This window comes from Coenobita brevimanus, chromosome 7, assembly GCF_032717465.1.
Source record: "Coenobita brevimanus isolate Jiangsu-jjx chromosome 7, ASM3271746v2, whole genome shotgun sequence".
In the NCBI taxonomy this organism is placed as follows: Eukaryota; Metazoa; Arthropoda; class Malacostraca; order Decapoda; family Coenobitidae; genus Coenobita; species Coenobita brevimanus.
This window is the reverse complement of record NC_136960.1, coordinates 606,379-626,090: the sequence shown is the minus strand read 5'-3', so window position 1 is coordinate 626,090 and position 19,712 is coordinate 606,379. Positions and strand designations below refer to the sequence as shown.

General features: G+C 41.7%; 1 protein-coding gene across 1 annotated transcript in view; it reads right to left on the bottom strand.

Annotated features, from left to right (window-relative positions):
- The window catches only part of LOC145404677 (alkaline phosphatase-like), a 51,204-nt gene extending 33,433 nt beyond the window's left edge, over positions 1-17,771 (bottom strand). The window contains exon 1 of the mRNA XM_080276222.1: positions 17,637-17,771. Within this exon, the coding sequence (XP_080132348.1) occupies positions 17,637-17,771 (135 nt within the window). The remainder of the gene's footprint in view (positions 1-17,636) is intronic.
- Positions 17,772-19,712: the final 1,941 nt, after the last annotated feature.

Sequence of the window (19,712 nt, the reverse complement as noted above, 5' to 3'; positions counted from 1 at the left end):
CATTGCGCTGTTAAACACGACACATTATCTCATCACCGTTTCACCTCCATGTCGCCTATATTTTCTTATCACTAAGTATGCGAACTAATCGCTGTGGAAGATTTTTAAATATCGTTTGAGCTCCATTGCTATGAAAGATCTCCCCAAATTTAATCTAAAATTGTCTTATGGCAGCAGGAATATAATGCAAATGACGTTATTGGGCTGTATGGGGCACCACTGATTATGAAAATGAACAGAACCTCCTAGGACTGCTGGCCCCTGAGAGTATTATTCTACCAACACAAGGTCTGAAAGTTGAAATGGTGTCTTAGGCCGTATTTTCGTCAGCTAAGGAGGATGTCCAGCTAGGCAAAGTTCGCGATCGTTTGCACAGAACACGTTAATCTTGTCGTGTGTACTGTGTCTTTTGTAATACTGACAAGCTATCCATAAATTACACACGGCAGAATATCATCTAGGGGTATGCCGACATAAACTGGTGAAGAGGATGTGCTAGCATGCCACGTAAGGCAATGAGAATACGACCCCGAGCCACCAAAATCAGTATTTGAGGTATCTAGCACTTATCAGTATATTTCTGCAAGTTGCACGTTATTTTTGTCTAGTAGGCTATATCAGTTATGTATTGCATATTTGTATCAGAAAGCCTTAAAGAGCACAAAAGGAAATAAAAATGTGTAATATGAATAATCATGTGTAATATGAAAATAAAACTCACGAGAATACGACTGAGATCAGCCAAGACGGTGAGAGAGAGCGGCTCACCTTCGATAGTGTACACTCCACACGGCAGCTAAACACACACTGGCTCACCGGTCCGTCTTACACCACACCTCCACCAACACTGACACCCCGCCTGAGGCCTGGCCCGCAAACCAACTCCCAACAGGTCATCCCCACACACGCCACGGCTCGGGAGAAAGCCTTGTTCTCTGTTTCATACAGCACAAACTGACCATACTTAGACGTTCCAGCGCTACGGTAAATACTTGCGGCAGAATCACAGCCACACCTACGATTGATATCTGTTGTAGCTGTGATTTGTTTGTGCAGGAAGAACAAGGAATTAAGTGCAGAATATTCCCATGTCTGTTGGTCCTTATCTAAAAGCGTATCTGATTGCTCATGTAATGCCACTCAGGGATGAGTGAGGCTGGTCACTCTCATCTTAAATGTCGGGACTAACTGCCTAGCCCCGGGCTCCTACGCTCCTCATGGGGCAATATAGGATTGGATGATGGATGGTTCGATGGATATAGCTGTGTATAGTCATAAAGAATACAGGATAAAGGATAATTATAGTTAAGGAAGTGCTAGATAGATGCGAGACAATAAGGGACTTCGCTAAATTGAACCACGATGCGGGATTTCACTGCGTGTGAAACTCCTTATGGTGTGACTGAATGACCGGACCCCTCCTACAAATGGTTCTGCATCTAATAATCCATGGCTGAATTATATGGTTACACTCCTAAATACACCTCCACTATGCTACAACGTATCTATCACTCACCATCACTTCTGCCACGACATGAAATACAACAGCATCCTTCTCTCTACTATGTCATCTTCTCCCTCCACCCGCACTCATCACCCCGCGACCTCATGAACCTTACTCCCTGTCACCAGTCACCTCCATACCACGTTAGTTTCATTATTTCCCTGCAGGTTTTTAGGAAGGATGGTGAAGGAAAGAAAGTGACTGGGTAGTAGGGGAAGAGGATAGTAAGGGGAGGTGAAGGGGTGGGAGGAGGAGGGGAGAGGGAGGGGGAGGGGGTGAAGGCTGTGTTGCATCCTGAGAGTTGCATTATGCCTTCCGGGTCTTTGCCTCTCCCTGTCTTCTCGCTCTCCCGCTTCCTCCACTTCTTTTCCTTCCGCCACACCCTCCCTCCTCCTCACCTCTCACCTTGTCTTCCATCTCACTAATCCCTTCTCCTTCCTCTCCCTTTCTCTTTCCTACACTGTACACTCCAACCCCTACTTTTCTCTTACACCCTACCATACCCTCCTTCCCCTGCCCTCCCATTATGTCCCATTCACCTCCTATTCTCTTCAGCTCTTCCACATTCTCCTCTACCCCTTCGACCCTACCACATCCACAATTCCCTTGCCTTTCTTCTCCACTCCTGCACACTCTTCCATCCTCTTTCCTCCCGTACTGTGTCCCCTCCCCTCCCCCTCTTCCTCATTCAGCCCCCACACCTCCCCACACCCAACTCTACGTGGCCCCCTCCCACCCCGCCTGGTGCGTCCCGTCTCACTCCCATTCCCCCCTCCCCTCTCCATTGATATTTCGTATCACCTCCCAACCCCAAGATTCCATCCCGCCACACCCGCCATCCCCTACCCTTCTCTTCCATTGCGTCCATCGTACCCTCACTTGCACACACACACACACTCTCTCTCTCTCTCTCTCTCTCTCTCTCTCTCTCTCTCTCTCTCTCTATATATATATATATATATATATATATATATATATATATATATATATATATATATATATTCTGTGTGCTAATTTACTGTCATGTATCACTGTTCAACGTTTGTTTTAACCTGATGAAAATCTCTTAGCCCTTTTAGCTCTGTTGATGGCCAAGTGTAGTTAGGCTGGAGGATCAATCTGAGTGGTGATCGAGAAGACCCGTTTACCTTCATTATTACGGCTCATCGAATTTCCAGTGTGGTAGGTGATATCGACAATCATCCACTCACTGGATGCAGTGCTGCATACTTCTTCCTTCACCTAGGTCATTCTTTTTCTGTGTCTGCCCTCTTCTCTTCCGATTTCTCCCACTTTTCCTACCACTTTTAATTGCTCTTTCCTTTTCAGGTGGCTTTACATTGAGTGACAAGCCTAATGGTTTTCTGTAAGCCAGGAACCATTTACAACGCTGGGTCGTAACCATATAACCAATCCATCTGTGTTCCCTACATGTCAACAAATAGGTTGGTGGAGGGCTAATGCTGCTTCCCTTAAAACAACTAACGCAAAGATAAACAACCGTCTCTTGCGGGATTATGGCGTCTGGTTATAGACAGATAGAATTTCCAGCGACCACGACTCGGTATTCAATATAGAGGAGTGGCTGAGTCCCGTCAGGTGATAACAAACCGACTATAGTAACCAAGGAGACTCATTGCTGCCTTATAACATCGGCTCATTGAATTTCACACAACCAGGATTTGGTATTCAAGTTGAGGTAGTGGACCAGTTCCGTCAGGTAAAGACAAATTGAATATAGTTATCGTTATCTTCAATCACACATCCATTAAACCTTGGACGACGAGAAGCCAATCATACGCTTAATAAAAATCGTCTGGCGAAAAGAAGAGAAAGATTAGATTCGTTGTCAGTGTTAAGGTGATAAACAGTCGGGCTCGTTTATGCCGTGGAAGGTCATGCAGCACAGACAACAAAATATGAACAGTGAATTTTGCTGAGTCTGGCAGTGGAAGTTTGTGAAAGACGAAAAAAGGCACAGGTGGTGAAAGAAGGATATAGCAGACAGTGGTGCGAAGGTGACAGTAAAGTCACAGGGGTGTTAGGAGAATAGGACGGATACAAAGTAGAGGCGGTGGAAGACAAGGCGGTTATAGTAAAGAGTGGTACAGTGACGGAAGGTGGGATAGATACAAAGTGTACAAACAGTGAAACAGATGATAGCAATGGTAAACATTGGTTAGGTGAAGGGAAGCGGGAGACGTAAGAAACACAGCTAGTAAAACAGAAGACAGTGGTAGTAAACACTGGTATAGTGGGGACAAAGATGGTGAAACAATAGACAGTAGTTACAGGCAGTAGTTTGATGGGAGTCTGTATTCTTTCGACGAATTTTGAGCTATGCTGCTTCCCCTCGAATTTTATTTCGGTCATTAATGCTTTGATAATCTTATTTCGTGCGATCTAAAGTAATATAAAGCCTCTCCTTCATGGTGAGATTTATTTGGTTCCCTTCTTGGATGATCACGGGCTTCTACTAGCATTAAATATATAATTTAAAACAAACCTGACTCCCAAGTCCGCCATTGTTGCCCATCGATGTTTACACCCCAGCACGGATACTCCTGGCCTCCTTCTTGGCTGTTGCTGACGGGCATACGTTTGTGTGAAGACTTGTCTGGCCTAGGCTAGCTTCTGGGGCAGGACTGCTTTCGACCAGTCTGTACCAGTCTAACTGTCGCCTGAACAGCAATAAGACCGGTCTAAACCGGTCAATACCGATCTAAAAGCCTCACGAAAACGCGACAATAGATAAACTCCGACACATAGATTGCATCACTCACTACAGACACACTTTCTCCATTCGGACTTTACCAGCATGAGGAAAGGTTAATCGTGGATATCACTCTCCCACTGAGGAATGTCCAGTCCTGCAGTGACCCTCCTATGAGTTTTTTTTTACAAAATTTCAGTAGACTATGATTGTTAGATTGACTGATGCGAGATTCGAAGCCAGGGCACAGTAATTATTATTCTTAAGTACATCAAAACTGCATTAAGTGTTAACAATTTTAAGAGGGTGTAAGGACTTGTTGAGCTGGAGCGTAGGGTGTGAGGTTGCAGGAGCGTTGCAAAGTAAGCACTGCAACACCCCCAGGAAAGTATAATTACGTAAACGCTGAAGGTTATGGTCACAAGTTACGTGGTACTGAGTTACTTGAGATAAGACAAACTCAGTCTTAGTTTCCTCTCTGCCAATGTGACCCCTCCACTACGATAAGGTCCTTTTATATAACATTCTTACCGCTCTTGAACCATTTTATTCCGTCTAGAAGTACGGCCGTAAGTGATGTAAGACTGAGTCACTAGATGTTAGATAACTTGGATCTCAGGTGCCATCTTTGTCATTGTAACCCCTTGACTACCAAGACACGCTAATTTCTTCAGCCCCGTGACGTAGCTTTTATCCTATATTTGCTACCTCTTGACGATCTTATTAACTATTTTATTCAGCTTTGTTGAAGGATATTATCTAACCTCTACGAGTCGAGGTCTCTTCAAGGCTCAATATATGGTGTGGAGGTATATAATTATGTCACCGGACTAAGCGGGCCACGGTTATATACGTGCTATCCTCAGACGGTTCTACTAACTCTTGCACCACCACGGCGCCGCTTTAGGCTTTGCTCGTTACTTTTAGACGATTTTATTCAGCATATGAGAACTCCCTGGTGGTGAAGGGGTTGATGAAGGATGTATCTAATAATCTAACAGACCCCCCCCCCCAGGTATGAAAAAAGTCTCCCCTACACTGAACAAAATCGTCAGGAAATAGTAAGGAATTAAAAAAGACGTCATCGTACTGAAAGGCTAAAATAGACTTATGTATTATTAACCTGCTTGTCTCTGTGTGTAACCGACAAAAACTGAGCATACAAGCCAGGGTTCGTCCTTGATCTCAGAAATGTAAAGGTTTGTCAGATAAGATATGGGGTTCAGTAGTGTGGGTCCTCGTGCCGTATTCTCGTCAGCAGTAAGTGGTATTAGAACCATATTGTCTTTTGATAGTTGTATTTAAGCTTATCACTCTCTTGTGCTGCTTGTCTTTTTCTTTTTTTCTAACAACATAAATTGAAAATAACATACAAAGGCATATGAAGGCGATACATGAAGATCGTATCATAATCAAAAGCTGGCCAATACTTTCCTGCCGGCTGTGGGGACAGAATGTTAGATGAAACATCTGTATATGATGGCAATTCAGTGCACAACACAAGGGTATGAAAAAGGATGTTCCTCTCCGTTGTTTGAAGAGAAATGAAAAATAGGGAACGCAGGACACAGCGCTGGCGAGGGATCATCGGCTAGCTTGTGCGCATAACAATAAAACTAGTGTAAAAACATATTTATGAAATGAATGAGGCTGTAAGAGTGGCAAGAAGTCAGAAGTCATAGGAAGAAGGTCAAGGCAGTATCGGCACATGCAACCCTGTCCCTACATTCTTGTCTTCCGTGTTTTATTTAACGGTACAATTTTATGCACTGCATGTTGGAGGAACTGTTATAGCAAAAAAATAGCACTTTTTTTTTCTGAGTGTATTAATTATTATAATTTGTTACACCACAATGACTTACTCGCCTGTCCCTCAACTCCCCCGTCAGCTTTTGTCCAAACTGGATTAGAAATGACCTTGATCTTTGACCTGTTGTTCTCAAAGCAGAATCACTTACTCTTCCCCCAAATTTGGTCAAAATCGAATCAGAGCTTTTTGAAATAAAGGACCGAAACTAAGGCCTTGCCCTGTGAATTTTACCTTTGGCCTCCGCTCCCAAAACTGGACAACTTCATCCTTTCCTGACCCTGAACACTTCCTCAGACTGTAAATTAGAAACATGAAAGTCGATATAATTTTTTCAATAATCGTTTCCATGGACAGTCTCAACCAGCTAACTGTACGCGGTCTTTCACTACCTAGAGCCATCATGCCTTTAGCTGCACGAAATATTGTTATTCAGTGTCAAAATACTGCTATAGTTACGTAATCAAAAGACATGGAAGGTGAGATTCAATTCTCATACACTTCATTCGCCTGAGGAATGTCAGTGAGTGAACTATAAGCACGTTCACATTGCCTTTGACCTTTGCAGTACAGCTTACGGAATTGGTTTGCCTGATGTGATATAGAGATGCTATAGGAACGAGTAGGAACGAGCCAGACTCACAAAAATAAATACATTTATGATCAATTCCCTGTTGTAACCGTGATATGTCTTCTCAGGAAGGACAAGGAAAGGGAATTGCAAAGTTATCCCAGGCCTCTTGTTCCTCATATAAAAAAAAAAGTTAGAAGAGGAAAATTATATAAACATACATATATAATACCGGTATATATATATATATATATATATATATATATATATATATATATATATATATATATATATATATATATATATATATATTGTGTGTGTGTGTGTGTGTGTGTGTGTATTAAGATGGGAAGCCAGAGTAAGGAGAGTGCAGAAACCCCCACTGTCTCTAGTTCTTCCTACCAAAAGAAATCAAAGTTACAACAAGAAAACGATCGTAAATACTTGTACGTTTGATAATCCCGGCACCATTCATGGATGGTATGATATTATTTTCCTACACCCTCTTGTTTAGACAAACTTTGCAAGTACCGAGTACCCATGTTTACACTGATTAGGACCATGGCTGAGATTCGCAGACAAATACAGGAGTCAGGTCTTTTCCTAACTTTTTTTCTGTAATACAAGGCTGAAGGAACCAACGGCTAGAAACACACTAGACTGTTCCTTCAAGAAATTATAGATAGATAGACAGATAGATAGGTAGATACATACATATATATAAGAGCCAAAATCCAGAAGGACAATGAAAGCATCACTAACGGACCAAAAATGGGTAGGACTTTTGTTAAAAAATAAACACTTGCTTAGGATCAAATTCATGTTGCAACCTAGATTTTTTTCCGTTGGACGGATAGAGAAGAGAATACAGTCTTCACATGTTTCTTGCTGTACCTGGAGAGATAGAGATAGATAGATAGATAGATAGATAGATAGAGAGAGAGAGAGAGAGAGAGAGAGAGATTACGATAGGGCATAGTTCGTAAGTTTGTTGGTTAGTACAGAGAATTTTAGCCTGATGTATAAGCTAACTGACGTACATTACCATAGCTCTTTCACCTTAACTTGACCCGGATTTTCGTCTTTCTGTAGATTACTGTATATCACATGCCTCAATGGCAGAAAAAGATAAAGCTATGGCTATATGTCCTGTCCATGGCACATCTTCGTGACTAGCATACCCTAGTGTTAATCTATTTATACAACTCCGCATCAAGGATGGGGAGATGGGAATTTTAGACCAAATTAGAGAAAAATCAGTGTAGGATGTTTTACTATGAGGCGATGTTGTTCAGCTGTGCGAAATCATGGTGTTCAGAAAGCCTCCACTTGATCCTCATGACGTGATACGGATTCAGTTGTTGCCATCACCAAACAATTTTTAGAAGCAGGAACATCTCTAGCAGCAACTCTGTCCGTGTGTCGTTCACTAATGTTTATCGGATATTTCACTCGAGTAGACGTCCGCGACTACGTATAACAAAGCCCCACATTACGGTTTGAAGCTCCCTCATCTGTGTCTACTTTTTCGGTTTAGAAGGGACGTTCGGTAGTGTCGCAGAAAGACAAAATTCATCTGCCTTTTGCAGCGAAATATCTACTTTTAACTGCGCAAAACATACTAAGGGTAGTACAAAGAAAGAGAAACAGAACTGTAGTGAAGAGGCTGAACTGTAACGCATCAGTTGGTGCCACATTCTGCCCTCGTGCCGTGCTGGTTGGAACTTCCTCTATTGCAGCACTGCACGTTGTTTTTACTTCACCTCCACCCCTTGTGTTTGCCCCTATCAACATCCGTTTCCTTGGTATTATCTTCTCTTCCTGCCTTTATTCAGCACTCCCCCTGTCCTCTGTTTCCTCCGTGCTTCCTTCTCCGCTTCCTTCATGTGTCTTCATTTAGGTAGGTACAGAGAGGGAGGGAGAGAGAGAGAGAGAGTTACCTTTGATTTTTTACATATTCCACAGCACCACACCTATTTCTGTAGCCGCGTGTTGGAAGAGGAAAACTGAAGTGCATGCATACGACAGCGAAGTATACAGTAGCTATGTGTTTGTATAAGAGTATGTTTCCTGATAAATGTGAGGGGAATATACACGTATAGCCTAAGTTAGCAGGACAAGGGGAGGATGACTAAACTGGGGAAACAGAGTTAGGAGGAAGGCTAAGTTAACTGTGGTGTAGGGAGTGATGAGGGTGAATGACTTAGGGAGATAATGAAGTAATATAAAGTAAGCCTGTGTGCCTCTATACAAAATTCGTGTCTCTCTGTCCTTGCCCGGGATTACAGGATTATTAAATGAACCTGAGGATGCCTTGTCTACCTTCAATAACAGAGAAGTTTCTGAAGCTGAAGCAAATCGCCCGAAGGAAGCATGACCTAAAAAAGAGTCATCATGCTAGGGTGTTAATGGAGATGATTTTCAGCTCTTAACCCCAGGCTAATTTACTCGCCACTAAGAAACTTCCAGGTCATAATGCTGAGTTAAACAAGCGGTGAGTTGATGGGGGAGGGGGGAGGTGCTGAGTGAATGAAGGGGTGATGGTGCAGGAGTTTGGTGAAGGGAGTGGCAACCCTGGCCTTGGACTGACCATATTACCGTATAGGAAACACTCACTTTCACCTTCACACCATGAAACTACGAGTCTCTCTTTGTCTGTCTGTCTGTCTGTCTGTCTGTCTCTCTCTCTCTCTCTCTCTCTCTCTCTCTCTCTCTCTCTCTCTATATATATATATGTGTGTGTGTGTGTGTGTGTGTACATATGTATGGACACATCAATACATACTGCTAGACAGACACACAGATATCCTAACTAATCATGTATCTGTTACCCAATTTTTCCATTTCTGTTTTCGTTTCCGACGGTCACACAGTCTGTACGTAAGGCATCATTTTGCACTACTCAGTACGGCACAACACAAACAGGTAGTGGCAAGTACTATTCTTCAGCCAGGAACTGGAAAACCCGTGTAACAAATATATTAATTCTTACACCATCGCCTTGTACTAATAGTAAGTGTTACTAAATAGTGTTCTGTGACGACTTCCTACATTGTAAACTAGTGTTGGCAGTAAGCTGAATTGTATGCACTGACTGTCCCCAGACTATGTTTCGGTCATAACTTCCTGGTGTCGTTCCTCAGATGGAAGAATTACACCCCCGTATGTAAATGTTGTCTACTACGACTATAAATGTGTTTTGGCTAGAGTGAAGAATCCATTCGCATCTTAGCCCCTTTGGGACTAAGATGCGAATGAATGTGTTTGAATGGATGAGTAAATGGAGAGTGAGTCGTCCTGTCTCGGCTACCTCCCTTTCCTTGGGGGAAGCAGCCTAGGTATATAGATAGATAGAACATAAATGTAGGTGTAATTCTCCTGTCCTCACACCGCCATCTGATGATTGCAAGTTTTGTTCAGTATTTTCTGGCTGTTTCTTATACCATAACGTATTGTTCATTGTAAGATTTATTGAGTATGGTCTTGTGACTTTTCCCACACCATGTCTTCCTATCGATAGTTTGCCTTACTGATGTTCTGACTTTTAACCCTTTCGCTGCGACTTACGAAGTGTGTTTTAGTCCCAAAACCCTGTTTTTTTTTTTTTTTCTTTTAACTTCCTGAATATCCGCAACGGTAAAATCATCATCATCACCATCATCATCACCTTTTTCCCACCCACGGGTAGGGTTAGGTATAGGGTCCATAAAACCAGGGGGAAAAATGACTGTGATAGCTAATCAAGAACAAGCCCAGTGAAATGAACCATATACTCATTCACTCACTAAACAAGCCCCGGGAATCCTGACTGCTTAATTGGCACACTTTTCCACACATATGGCCTTCATAAGTACCTACCAGGTGGTCAAAAGATGTACTACCTAGCATAATTCATCGACTGTCAATCACAAATCTTGTACTTCGTTTTTGCTGACCACAGACAATTTTATTCAACTCAGAAAAACGCATCTTACAAATAGTGTTAAGTCCCGTACTAAAAGGATGTTTTTATAGCACTCAGCAGTAAAGAACCTAGACACAAATTTAGTTGTTGAATGTCGTGTGTCAGAGGAAGATTGAACAAGTACAAAACTATCTGCCTTAAGACTCTAGTACAATCAACAAGCGTGTATCCTAAACCTTCTTCATCTTTTAACCTTCTGACTATGGGAGGTAACTCTGATTCTAAATGAAATTGTCTGGCAGAAGCAATAATAAAACAGCAAAGATAAATCACATCTTGCAAGTTACAGGAGGTTGTGTTTAACTCTCTGAGCACCACAAACCATTCCTAAGCTAAACACAGTCGTCTACCGGTAACAAGAATGAAACAGTAAATACAGATGCCTCACCACACGAAAGGAATTGCAGTACGTTGTCATTTTGTACTTGGAACAGCCAATCCCATTTTACCCTTTGGAGGTGTAGGGACCCGAGGCTAGGCTACCGTATTCCAGTACATTTAAGGATAGATAACCACTGACCAATCTCCAGTCACCTCTTTGAAATTGAACTTATACAAGGCTATCACTCCTACGAGGGCGCTCAACCCACTAAACCACCTGGCGCCAATTTGTACGTTAGTTCCAATATAAGTTGGGAGCGCGTTACCTCTATGCAGATTTTACCCCTTCAGTACGAGGACATTTTTATTTCTGCCTTCAGACGATTTTCATTCAACTGTACGAAGATATAAGTGTTAACCCTTTCAGTCCAGGTCATTTTATTACTTTCTTTTCCTATACCCTTTCCACCTTAACACTGCCAACATTTTCGTTCTTTTCCAGTTTATTTCACGTAGCTCAATGACGAAAAGATAATGCTACGGCTATACATCCTTTCCTTATCACTTCTTCGTGACTAGCACCACAATCTACTGTAAATCTATGGTTACAACTCAGCATTCAAGATGAAGAAATGGCAGGTTTTGGCCAGGTTAGAATCAAAAGGGTATACTTCCGGACGATATTATTACCTCCGCCAAGAAGGTTATGTTTTATCCCGCGTTGGTTGGTTTGTCTGTTTGTTTGTCTGTCTGTTAGCAAGATTACTCAAAAAGTTATGAAAAGATTTTGATGAAATTTTGTGGATGGATAGTCCAAGGGCAAAGGAAGAAATTATTAAATTTTGGGCAGGATCCGGATTCAGAGTATCCTGCACAGTATCTCCAAAAGTTCTCAATGAATTTCAAAGGAATTTTGAGGAAAGGTGGGCTGTGGACCAAGAAAGAATTTATTAAATTTGGGGGCGGATCCGGATCCTATATCCACGGATCCGGATTCAGATCCTTTTTAATGACAATGGCACCGGAGGAAGTATGCTCTCTCTGAGCGCTTTCTATTTAGATTTTGGAATAATATGCAACAGAGAATGTGCTAAGGAAAGTTGTCTCAGTAAGTTCAGTGCAGCCAGGTGAAAAAAAAATGTCTGGATGTAACAAAGAACACACGGTATCGATACCATGAAATTCGTCACCGGACTGAAAGAGTTAACGAAGACTAAATTATAATAATAATAATAATGATAATGATAATAATAATAATAATGATAATAATAATAATAATAATAATGATGATGATGATAATAATATTTTTTCCGGTTTGAAGCCACTCCTACTCTGAGTAAAATCGTCGGGAAATAAATAGAATAAGATCATGGAGAAGCCATCAGACAGTAGAGGTTAAGAAATTTGGAGGTAAATCTGATTACACAACTTTTTTTTTCACCCTCCCAACCCAAGTGACAGACTGACCAGGAAAGCACTCAAAATGTCAGGGGCTTACTGCCAAGGCGGAAGGAAGGAGGGGGACAGGGGAAGAAGTAGCTGGTGAGGAAGTGAATTTCAAGAACAAGACCGGTATTCTTGTTGGTTAAGGAAGTTCCCTAACACCGTTTCCTTAGCTATTTATTTTTGAATACGACTGGCTAATATCCTTTTGTACCTTTCCTATGCAGATTATGGCGATATTATAATGATTAAAGAAACACAGAGGAGTACAGTAACGTATGGTAAACAAGATGAATCACTTTGAAAGAGGTTTTAGGGAGAATACGGACCTAAGATGAACAGGCAATATTCTGTGGGCAGGGGACAATCACAAACACACAGAGGAGTGGCTGACACAACCCGACGACTCCCTTTTCTTTTATATATTTCATTATGGCTCCCCATCAGATAAGTTAACACAGTGTATAGGCGACTATTTACGAGCGAGGGCGATGCCCTCGCGAGTCTCTCGTCAAGTAGTGGCGTTTTCTCACATATGAGCGGCCCAACCCTGCCCGGCCCGACCGTAACTCTTTTGAGAATCCTATGTCTCAGCAACCACAAGGCCGATCACTGCTTGGTTTGAACCATATGATAGCCCAATTCTTTAAGATTTGTTTTTGACAGGTCTCATCATGCCCAGGCGTTGCACGTAGCACGTGACAAGCGCCAAGTGCAGCATGTCGAAAATCTTCAAAAGAGGGCCACAGGCCAGACAGTTTGTCGTAAAGGCATGAAACTTGGTAGGTAGCTAGCCATCAATATAGGCTACTCTCGGCACCCTCGGGGTTTAAGGCGATATTTCAGTGCTTTCGGATTTAAATGGCCTCGCTCGTACCTCGTCGACCAAGGCGTATTACTGCTTTTAACGAAGGGGTACACGAAGGCTGTATCTAACCCCTCCACAGAGAAAAGTCTCTCCTAGACTAATTAAAATCAGCCGGAGATAGCAAGAGTAAAATAGAAAAGTTTTTGTCGTATTGCAGGAGTGAAGATATTTAGGATATATTTTGACTTTTATATTACTTGACCTTCTCATCGACAGAGTAAATCTAATATTAAATGTCAACTAAAACTAGATGATGTTATTCAAATGTGAGTGAGTCATGGGAGTATGATAAGTTTAGATTACAACTCACCTTTTTATACAATCACATCTTACCCTCTTGAACCCAGCGATATGAGCTGATTATATAGTGTCAGCAGAATACACAACAGATAAAAAACGGGGCGGAGAGGGAGGCTTCGAGTAAGAAGGGTTAATAATTGTGTGAGTTAGTGACAAAAACTGAGCTGAAGAGAAAAAAAATCGTCTGACGCTACCAGAATAAATAGAGAAGTCGTCGAGCTGCAAGGTTTATTTAATTATTGCCTTGCATCTTATTCTATGGTCCGTTAATATATATATAATTAATTAGGACAAAAGCATCTCTAAGGCATTTAAATCGTCTGAATGTTTCACAAGGAGGTGAGGGAAAGAATATTGTCGGATTGAAGCAGCTACAGATTACTGTTGATTACACTATGGCTGCAGATGTGTCTTGCTGAAGAGAATCGCAGCTTCCCAAAGCAAAAGAAAATCGGTGGACAGTATTAGTACAAAATTTAAAAAGAAACTCGAGTCTGAAGAATAAGTAGACTTTTCCCTCACACGCCATTTTGCTGCTTGCTTATAAATACTATATTTGGACAAAGATTTTTCTCGGCCGAATAAAACTGTTTGACGGTACCAGAACAAATAAGGGATCCGAGGTCTAGAGGGATTAAGGAATTATTGTTTTGAAATTTCGTCGCAATATAATATAATTCCAGTTCCTAAGGGCAAAAGCTCTCCTGAACAAATAGAATTGTCTGTCGGCAGTCAAACAGAAGAAAAAATCTTACTGCCGGAGTCAGTAGACGACTGCCACCGTAATGACCTGCACGAGTTTGTATGTGTTCAGAAGGGTAGAAACTTTACTCAGGTTAATAAAATCTTCTGGCAGTAGTCAGCACGGTACCCGTGTGACGCCCTGCCCTAAAATCAGAGAGAGAGAGAGAGAGAGAGAGAGAGATTATGACTCATGGAGCGTGGGGTCCATTCGTGCTCACTATCACGGCATTTAACTCTGCATTCCAATGATACCTTATTTATTATTATTACCTCCGCCAAGGAGGTTATGCTTTCACCCCTGTCCGTTTGTTTGTTTGTTGGCTGGTTGGTTTGTGAGCAAGATTACACAAAAACTACAGGACGAATTTCCACAAAACTTAGTAGAAGAATGGGCCTTGGCCCAGAATACACTCCATTAAATTTTGGTGCAGACCCGGATAAAAGTGAGGATCCACGAATTTGTTTTCATGTTCTTTAAATTAACATTGCCAGGTAGGGCGTTGGCGGAGGTATGCGCTCTACTGAGTGCCATTCTAGTTTTTTCATTTATTTACTCTTGCCACCACCACACGACCATATTCAGCTCTGGGGATACATTAAATTTAGTACTGAAGGTGTTAACGGAAATTATTCTTGCTCCCTTCCTTACGAAAGGCGCAGTTTTTAAGATGAATACAAAACTATGGCGGTAGTAACAAGCTATTAAGATTGACGTCACTGTGCTGGGTGCGTTAAATATTTCTGAAAAAATAATCAAATATACAGTTCAGTAATATTTAGAAAGATTTCCAGTGCGATGGATTTTTTTTTTTTTTTTTAAATTCCATTCTTGCCCAGAGTCTTTTATCTAACTAAGACCCTCAAGCACTGAAAGGTCTGATGGCGTCCACCTCTAACCCCTCCAGTTGGAAGGGCCTCCCATGAGCTGAATAAAATCGTCTGGACATAGTAAGTATAAAAAAAAACAGGGCGCCGTCTATCGAGGTTAATTTGATTCAATAGATTCCAAGCTATTGTCTAGCAACGTTGGTGTTAAAAAAAAAAAAAAAAAAAAAAAAAATACGCGGCCGAGGCACTACACCCTTTTCCATAGCAATTCTTGTGACTAGTCTCGTAGTATTAATCCATTTCTACAGATCAGCAATCAAGATAGACAGACGGGAATATTATACTAAGATTAAAACGAGTACAACATCATATTTGTGTTAATCTTTTGTTACAACTCAGCACTCAGGACAAAAACACGGAACTTACGGGTTAATTAAAAAGTAAAAAGAGTTTGGCATCATATTTCAGTGTTGATATATTGCCAGAACTCAGTACTCCAGACGTATAGGTGGCAGTTTTAGGACCAGCTTGAGTAGCAACGATATTAAAAACCCGTTGCACAAATGTCCGTCAGATACTGTGGTCGTGTCTTCTTCTATCTCAGGTTTAACCACTTCACTCCGATGAGGTATTATATAAATTGTTGTTACCACAAGACGATTTCATTCAGTTTTGGAGAGACGTCGAACTGGAGGAGTGAAATGCAGTCTTCAGTAACCCGTTTACTAATGGAGATTTGGCCTCAGTTCAATAAAAGCGCTTGTTGTCAATGAGAATAAAATAAAAATAAGTGCATCATAATAAAAGGCATTCAATAAACGATCATTAAATTGACCCTCGGTGTTTATTTTCATTCCTACCACAACCAGACGATTTTATCAAGTGTTTGAGAGGCCCCACTCGTCCTGAAGAGGCTTGAAAACAGACTTAGGAAAATTCATCGACCACATGTCCCCCACAATGTAAACAAAGCCATTAGGATATCAGATAGGAATAATACCCTCCAAATCTATTTATCGTTATCACAGAGAGAGAGAGAGAGAGAGAGAGAGAGAGAGAGAGAGAGAGAGAGAGAGAGAGAGAGAAAATGACTTCGCAAAGGCATCAGTAAAAGCGCCGTCTTGGTAGTCGTATTTTTGCTATACTCTGTTCTCTGTAACCTTGCCTAAAACTTTCATCTCTCCTTGAATCGTCAGCTGTAACAAGAGATTAACACTAGGATACGGTGCTAGTCACGAAGAAGTGTTATGTGAAGGATGTAGAGCTGTAGTATTGCCTTTTTCTAACACTGAGCTGCGGGAAATACGTTGCGAAAGGACGAAATTTTGGGTCTAGGTAAAGTGCATAACTATAGCATCTTACGCTTTGTAGTACCTGCTTCTGAGCGATTTAGTCTTCCAGTGTTCATAATTTCTTTCTCTCTTTCTTTCTTCTTGTTTTTCTTTTCTTTTTTTTTTCTTTCCTTAAAATGAGTATAGGAACGTAATATACTGTCTGTTCAATTCTAGGGCTCGTTCTCTTGTCGCATTTGGAAGCTCCCTAACACCTTTTCATCACACCTTATTGCCCTCCCCTATGTTATATAAATCCATTTAATATAGGCAGACTCTGCGTCAATAACAAGCTAAAGGATATTGACCAGATATGTACCAAAATAAATCGCTAAGGAAGAAGTGGTAGGGAGCCTCTTACTGACGAGAATGCAGGTCTAGCCAGACAGATATTTTGAATTAAGTTAGTGATTCATAGGAATCTTGGTATTAATATTCTTTTTAATTTTATTTATATCTTTTTAATTTCGACATAATTCGGCATTAGTAACATAAACAAGAGTGCTAAAAGGTAATCGGGAAAATGAATCGCTGAGGAAGAGTTGTTACGAAAGCTCCTAAGCCAGCGAGTTTTTTTTTTTTTTTTTTTTTTTTTTATGTGTCCGACTCTGGGCATAGGCTTCACAGCCTGCTATCAGGGCCCAGCAGTCCTCCTACATACCATACACCTCTACAGTACATGTCACCACTTCGGCGCTAACACCCACCGTACATATTGAATACATGCTGGGGCTGTCTCACACAGGACTGGTGTATTGGTATTAGCGGGGGTATTTTTACGACATGTCGGCGGGTCTTCTGGTAGATCGGTAAAGTCTGATTTAATGAAATTCAAATCTTTAAACTGTTCCCTGCCCCAGCGGGGATTTGAACCTGGGTACGTTAGGACTGCAGGCCACCTCTCTACTGATTGAGCCACCATACACTTGACGAACTAGGGGAATTCGTATTAGCTCTCAGTTAACGATTTATTTCTTGCATAATATTAACTTCCTCGATAAGGACATAGTTTCTCTTAATATCATAAACGAAATCTTTAACGTGTCCTTTTCAAAAACAATTCTGGTGTGGAAGAGGAGCCCGTGAGCGCTTTAGGCCCGATTCACGCGACCCGTTTTGGTTCAGACAGGCAGTCCGGCGGCTAGACGCCGTCGACATTTCTTACATGCATTCTAATGTAACTGTTCACATGACCCGTCAAGCTGACGGCGGCGGCCGTCCGTCAGCCGACCGATACGTCACGGATATCTTCTCGAGAAATCCTGGCCGGATAGCTGGCGACTTGACGCCGGCCTGACGGGTTGGTGATGGCTCATGTGAACGAGGATACGTAGCGTACCCGTCCATTCCACTCCTCGCAGTTACCGGCTTGTCCATGTAGATAACACATACAGTTCATTGTTCGGCATCATGGACGAAAGGCTGATCGACCTTGTGCATTCTTATGAAGAGTTATTTGTTATGACTAACAAGAGGTACAGTGATAATCTGCATAAGATACGATATGGAAAGTGATTGGCGAGGAAGTAAACAAACCAGATGTGTGTGTCATTAGTTTATTATACATGAAATTATAACTCATAATCATTGCAGGTAAAAATTTACTATTTTTTCTAGCCTGAATACAGGATATGCTATATCACTCCCAAGGTAGTGCTCCAGCAGGACTACTGAAAATTTTTACCTCATCTGCCAGTTCTTTATACAGGGTCCAGAATTCTCCCTCGAACTTTCTCTTTCAGTGACAGGTGTATCCATAACCTATTCCTCTTTCACGAACTTTCTCGTCCTCCTCTTCTAATAGTAGAGCAATTGCCGCCAAATTCTTTAGAGACCGAAAGGTCATATCCTCACGCAACAATGAGCGCACACTGAATGACGATGTTGGACGGACCGGGAACACGTCATGTGAATACACAACATTCTGACGGCGTCAAGCGGCAAACTGCCCGTCGGAACCAAAACGGCTCGTGTGAATCGGGCCTTAGGCTGACGAGAATACTGACGTTGGCGCTGCATTGTCGTAACACCTCTTCCTTAGCGAATTAGGTTTGTTTATTTCAACTTAATAGCCTCCAGTATATCATATGTATCTTTCTAACATCGACATAGTAGGCTTCAGTATCAGAAAAGAGCATATTAATATTCTCTTAAGGTATGTGTATACTGTATTCTGATTAAACCGTTCAGCCCAAGGACGCTCTCTCTCTCTCTCTCTCTCTCTCTCTCTCTCTCTCTCTCTCTCTCTCTCTCTCACACACACACACACACACACACACACTTTCTAAATACAGTGAAAAAAAGTAGCAACCCGTCTAACCTCATACTGTCACCACTATCTAACCCCACTGATATACTCGTAATCACTATCAGCGCAGATATTAAGCACTCAGGGTCGTATACTCACACTTTCCAACACCCTGAATTGTTCAACTGATAACTGATAACGCCGTAATCTTGTTGACAGGAGAGTTCGTCGCACTTCTAATGCCTCCGTGACCCCACATCTTCAGTCGCTGCTTTTTGTTATGATACTAACCAAGGAAATCTTCAATCCCGTTCCCACTTACACAGTCACCTTTGAAAATGAGGTTGACGATGCACGAACCAATGAAAATGAGTATGAGCATTAATAATATGTCTGCCACAGAATCCTTGAGTATGAGCATTATTAATACGTGCACCACAGAGTCCTTGAGTATGAGCATTATCAGTACGTCTACCACAGAATCCATACTGAACTCCATGCCTCCCCAGTAAAGGTTACCAAGCTGACTAACGCAGCAACCATTACACCCGTTCAATATGGTGAAGTATTTTAGTTGAGTCGTGTTGCGTGAGGACGATTTAATGCAGCTTGGGAAAGAGCTTTCATCCTGAACGGGATAATGATGATTGTGTCTAATCCCACCATTTTAAAGAGTCTCTCCCAGCCTGAATGTAATCGTGTGAAAATAGCAAGGAAGGATAAGTACGTCATCAGACTGAAGGGATTAGCCTTATCACCACGAGGATGTATTTTTCACACATTTTTTTTTAATCGAGCTGTGCTACATGGTTTTATTCTCCTTAGGCGATCACCGTAGTAGTGAAGGAGTTAATGAAGGCTGCATTTGACTTACCTAACTCAAGAAGTGTCCTGAATGAAATAATTTAACCTGGAAATTGCTAGAAAAAATATAATAGACATCCTTGTGGTAAAAGAGTTCACATCACCCTGCTTCTTTTTCCCATCTACAGGTGGGTTGAGGTAGGGCCAGAAAGCATGGGATCAGAGAGAAAAAAAAGATAATAATCGGAAAACAATCAACAGTATGC